This window comes from Lemur catta, chromosome 1 (genome assembly GCF_020740605.2).
Source record: "Lemur catta isolate mLemCat1 chromosome 1, mLemCat1.pri, whole genome shotgun sequence".
NCBI lineage: Eukaryota > Metazoa > Chordata > Mammalia > Primates > Lemuridae > Lemur > Lemur catta.
This window is the reverse complement of record NC_059128.1, coordinates 90,567,748-90,573,872: the sequence shown is the minus strand read 5'-3', so window position 1 is coordinate 90,573,872 and position 6,125 is coordinate 90,567,748. Positions and strand designations below refer to the sequence as shown.

Sequence of the window (6,125 nt, the reverse complement as noted above, 5' to 3'; positions counted from 1 at the left end):
AGGGAGCTGGCAACGTCAGAAGCACCTGAGAAAAGTTCAGCTGACAGCTGAGTGTCACCTGCTTACATCACCGCCCCCACCCTGGCCAGAGTCCAGCTGGTGTCCCCTTCCCCACCTTCCCCAGTGTCAGATGTGCTGATTCTTCCCCCTCAGAGTCCCCAGAGGAGAGAGACGCCGGAGGGGATGTGGCTCTCTGTGCGGTGGCTTGTGCTTAAACGTGAAGAACTACACGAAACGTGGTTGCTCTATCGCAAAAAGAAATTCACTTTCTGATTGCAAAAGAGTATGAACCTCTCTTTTCTTGGTTAAGTGGAAATCTGTGACAAAATAAGAAAATATGTGTTGGATGACATATTCCTTATATAACCTCTCACGTCCAAATTTAAAAAAAAAAAAAGTTTGACAAGCCATTGAGAGTAAAATATTATGTACTGCAGCAGCATGTTTTATATGGGCAAACAGTAATAGCCAGTTAGGTATTTCATTTATGATTTATTCTAAAAATAGAAAATGCTTTTATTTTCCTGAGTCCTTGACAAACAAAAGGAAAAGAATTTTATTTTATTTTAAAAGTATTCCTGTGTTTCTTTTTCCTGGGGCACCCTCACAGTTTAGAACGGTGTGTCTCACTGTCAGCTTTTACATACACAGGTGAACAGACATCACTGGTGCCGGTTTTCAAAGACTAATCAGATATGGCGATTTAAAATAAAACACCCATCATCTACACAGTTGCTCAAGAGGAAAGTTTCTTGACAAGTGTTATAAATGCAATACCGATTTGATTCTTTGTCCATACAAAAGTATGAATTTCTATTCCATTAGTAAGACTGAATGATTAATGCCTTAACAGTGATAAAATTTTTAGGACATTTAAAAAATACAGAGGATCCCATTTTTACATCATCATCCTGATGAATTATCATGCCTTCTATTTTGCCTTCATAACTTGTATAGGGTACAGTGCATTGACATGATAAAACCAAGGCACAAGAATACAGTTACAAGAAGTGTATATAAACTTGAGCACTTTGTGCCAATTCTGGAAACATTTAGAGAGATCATAAAGTCTGAAAAATTATCACATTCTATTATGATTAATGAACAATTAATTGTGCAGTAAATAGACTATTAACCACCATTCCATTATTAAATATATGGCTATCACTATACAGGCAGTGGATAATTCAAAAGTAGTTTTAAATATTAAAACCAGTATATCTAGGTGGTTGCTGTAGATACTGTGCCTTGCATTATCTAGATAAGTTTCCATTTACTTTGCAATCTATATGGCAGTTATCAATTTTTAAACTATGTCCATTACATAAATGGTGGGGTTTCTTCCAAATGTTAAATCCTTTCCCCTTACAAAAGACACCAGATTTACAGGAAGATAACCAATATAAGAAATGCATAGACAACAATAATCAAATCCAAATATGGACTCAAAGGTTGAATTCTAACCTATCGGGACAGTCTCTTAATTTAGGGTGAGGAGCAACACATTCCTGGGACAGCTCATTAGTTTCTTAATTAAAAATCACTATGACATTTTTCAAAATAGTGAACAGTCTTGGCTAGAGCATCAAGCATTGAAGAAAAATTAAGTCTTTTCATTCGTAAAATTAAGAAGATAAAAGCCTTTCAAAATCCAGGGGGGATAATTCCATTGAATTTAGAGAAGTGAAATAAAGTGGTAAAAATTGTACTTAATACTTTTAAAGAAAAGAGTGTTTTCAAGACTCAAGGTAAACATTTAGACCCATGAAAACACATTTCTTGGCACATGCACGCCGTGGATGGAACAACCCTGAATGCAGCAATGGCCCGGCTACAGAGGTATCTAGCTCCAAGCCCCACTGGCAAGACCTTCTTTTAGGTCCTTGTCCCAACTCCCTTCACACAGGAGCTTCCGACTTCTGCATTTGTTGGATTTGCTTCTGTAGCTGGTCCTTGTCCAGTTTCATCTTGGCTTCGAGAACTTGCCTGAGGGATCCTATGCTTTCATAGATGGCTGTAAACCCTTTAAGAAGAGGTAAATTTCACAGGAATTAACATTTTTTTAAAATGCTATATCAAATTCCATAGCATATAGTATTATTAGTTGATTCTGGCAAAAATTATTAATAGATGCTAAAACCCCTGGGGTAAACATTTGATGGGAAACAAGTTCCATGGTATCTCCCTAGAGATTACTTTTTAATTACAAAGAGGGAAAAGGAACTATTACAATGGAGCAATCTGGCATATAACACTTTAACCAAGTGCTCAAAGCTAACTTCACCAATAATGGGAAAAGTCAACACTGTGTACCTTCTGATAAGAGACCCTAGGTAGGACACAACATCACTTCTGTGGCACTTCTGTCCAAAACACACAACCTGAATCATATATCAAGAGGAAGCAAACAACACCAAACTGAAGCATTCTGCAAAATACTGGCCTGGATTATTTAAAAATGTCAAGATCACAGAAGAACTGATCCAAATTAAAGGAGACTACATAAACATAACTATGATGTATGATTCTGGATTAGAACCTCAATGGCCAACAGGTATATAAAAAGGTGCTGAACATCATTAATTATCATGGAAATGCAAATCAAAACCACAGTGAATAATCACCTCACCCCTGTTAGAATGGATTTTTATCAAAAAGAGGAAAGATAACAAGTGTTGGCCAGGGTATGAAGAAAAGGGAACCCTTGTACAGTGTTGGTCGGAATGTAAGATGGTACAGCCATTGTGGAAAACAGGACAAAGGTCCCTAAAGAAATTATAAATGGAGCTATCATATGACCTAAGGATCCCACTGCCGAGTATATACCCAAAGGAAATGAAATCACCGCCTGGTAAAGGTAGCTTCACTCCCATGTTTACTGCATTATTTACACCAGCCAAGATATGAAAAAACTAGTGTCTATCAATGGATGAATGGATAAAAAAATTGTGATGTGTATATATATATACATAGAATGAATATTATTCAGCCTGACAAACAAGGAAATACTGCCATTTGCCACAACATGGATGAACCTGGAGGACGTTATGCTAAGTGAAATAAGCCAGACACAGAAAGAAAAATACTGCATGATCTCATATGTGGAATCCAAAAAAAAAAAAAAGAGAGAGAGAGAGAAAAGAAAGGCTACACAAAGATAGAGACGAAAATGGTGATTACCAGAGATGCAGGGGGAGAGGAGGAAACGGGCGATGTAGGTCACAGGATACAAACTGCAGATATGTAGGATGAGTAAGTCTAGACGTCTAATGTACAACATGAGGACCACAGTCAATAACATTGTATTGAACTGGGGATTTTTGCTAAAAGAGTAGATTTTAGGTGCTCTTTCCACAATACCCACAAAAAAGGATAACTATGTAAGATTATGGATATGTTGATTTGCTTGAATATAGTAACCATTTCACTATGTATATGTATATCAGAACATCTTGTTGTATACCTTATACATATACAATAAAATTTTTTTACTTTAAAAAAATTTGAAAAAACAGAATCTGGACTGGAGAAGATTTGCTCTAAAGGAAACAATGGCAAAAGCTGAGAATTGAATATTGAAAAACATTTCACTGAGTTACATTGTACACTGTAGTTATTTAAGGGAATACCTTTGTCCTTAGAGTATATACACTGAAACAATAAAGGTGTAAAAAAGGCATCATGACTTCTACAACTTCTAAATGATTCAGGCAAAAAAAATTATATGCATATATACACAGATATTAAGCATATTTCTAAAATATTAATAATTGGTGAATCTAGGATATATAGAGTTTTTGGACCATTTTTGCAGATTTTCTAAATTACAAATTATTTCAAATAAAAAGTTAAAAAAAGAAACAAATTCCTATCAAAAAAGGAGTTCAGGCTGGCCGCAGTGGCTCCTACCTGAAATCCCAGCACTTGGGAAACCCTAGGCAGGAGATCGCTTGAAGCCAGGGGTCCAAGACTAGCCTGGGCAAAATCGCAAGACCCCGTCTCTAAAAGCATAACAAAAAATTAGCTCGCACTTGTAGTCCTAGCTACTTGGGAGGCTGAGGTGGGAGGATCTCTTGAGCCCAGGAGTTCGAGGCTGCAGTGAGCTATGATTGCAGCACTACACTCTAGCCTGGAGGACAGAGTGAGATCCTGTCTTTGAAAAAAAATAAATTTTAAAAAGGAGTTCATATTATTCTGTATTCCTATTGGTTTTTAAATTAAATGTTTAAAAGAAAAGTCTTATCTTCATTAGTAAATTTAGAATTTTCACTCAAAAAATTTTCTTCATGCAACAATCCATAAAAAAATATAAACATTATACATTAAAAATAATGTTCTTACTGACATGGACAGATACAACATATTACTAAATAAAAACAGCATGTAAAGCATGAACTTTTCTTTGGAAAAGCACACAAATATCCTACATATATAGAAAGATATATATAAAAGTGACCTCTGAGTGAGAGAAGTTGTATTTTAAAAAATATTTTATACTTTATGATTTTCCATTAAGCAATGTATTGTTTTTATAATAAAAAATAGTTTTAGTTTTAATTTTCAAAAGGCTCATATGCATTTCTCATTAAGTACTAAATATTAACAACCCCAGTGGTGTGTTGAATAGATAACAAATTAATTCAGGAAATGATGCAAAGTTAAACATCGATGAAATATTCAAATACCATATTCTCATAGCCCAAAAGACTGAGAAAGAAAATTCATTTTTATCTTTACAAGTTCTCCAATTCATAAACTTAATTGTAGCTTCTACTTAAATAAAATAATAAACTTCTGGTAGTAACAACAAAATTATCCTTGGGATAAGTAGCCACTTTTATTTCCATGTTGGCAAAATAGAATAATTCCACAGAAGAAAATTCATGGAATCACATAACTGGAAGGAGCTAGGAAATAATGTAGTCGTGCTTTTCACACCACAAGATTGTCTCCTCCTTCTTGACCATGATCAACCAGCCTCCACTTGAATACTTTCAGGAACAAAGAATTTTCAAGCTCATAAAGCTACCAGTATCTTACAGGAACCATTAATTGTAAGATACTTGGGCCTCATATTGAGTTAAAATCTGTCTTCCAGTAACTTCCACTTATTGGTCCCAGTTCTGTATTCCTGAGTTCAAAGTGTAAACCGAATCCCTCCTTTGTACGACAGCACTCAGGATTTCAAATCAGCTCTAATGTTTTCCTCTAAACAAGTGTGAATTAATGGGCCTTGCTGACTTCTGAGCAAAGGGCAATCATTCGTTGCCAGGGTGGTACTGGATACTGCTAGCAGTATAAAATAAGCCCTCAAAAGCCTCTCAAAGGTATGTGCTTACTTCTGAGACATGCTGACCTTGGCTATGCACCAACAAGAATCTGCAGATAGCGCTAAAGAAAATGCTCAGTTGCAAGCTGAGCAATTGTAGTTTCGTTTGCCCGTGCCTCATGGTGGCTCTGTATATGGTTGACATTGACACAGCATTTTAGTTCCATGCAGCACAGCTACTTAGAAAATCAGCTAAGGGCATTTCACTGTTACCACCATTAGGCAGGTTCATAGGTCGCTGCAGGGCAATACTAATCAATAGGCTTTTAGATCCAATAGAAAATAAGCCATTGGTTTCGTCCTACCGGCATTAATTTCTGCTTTCATTTCCTTTAGGCTCTGGTTCATCTGCAGCTCCAGCTTGGTGATGCGCCCGTGTATCTTCTCCTCGTCCTGCTTTGTCCTCTGCCCTTCACTAGGCTTCCTTTGACCCTCTTCTATTTTGTCCAGTCTGGCTGACATGTGGCTGAGCTTCTTCTCCATGTCCCTTTCACTGGCTCCCTGAGATCCACGATAAGAAGTGCACTTGATTATTCCAAAAACAAAGTCTGCACGCTGTGCGCATCAGCCATAATAAATAACATCACTTAACAACAATCTGTGGGGAAGAGAGTGGCAATGGCTGCCTGTTGCCCAGCCCAATATCCATTCTCCATTTCTTCCTTAACAGATCCCCAATTTTCAGCTGGGTACAAGGTTGTCCAGAATAAAGACGATGTTTTCCACTGAATTCTCCTGAATTCAGTGTGGCCACATGATTACATTCTAGCCAATGAGATGGAAGCACAAGTATGTG

At 36.8% G+C, this 6,125-nt stretch overlaps 1 protein-coding gene across 1 annotated transcript in view; it reads right to left on the bottom strand.

Moving 5' to 3' along the window:
• Window positions 1–273: 273 nt before the first annotated feature.
• FAM81A (family with sequence similarity 81 member A) overlaps window positions 274–6,125 on the bottom strand; it is a 46,024-nt gene continuing 40,172 nt past the window's right edge. Inside the window, exons 7-8 of the mRNA XM_045530457.1 lie at window positions 5,635–5,830; window positions 274–2,023 (exon numbers count right to left, since the gene is read on the bottom strand). Of these exons, the coding sequence (XP_045386413.1) occupies window positions 1,899–2,023; window positions 5,635–5,830 (321 nt within the window). The 3' untranslated portion in view covers window positions 274–1,898. The remainder of the gene's footprint in view (window positions 2,024–5,634; window positions 5,831–6,125) is intronic.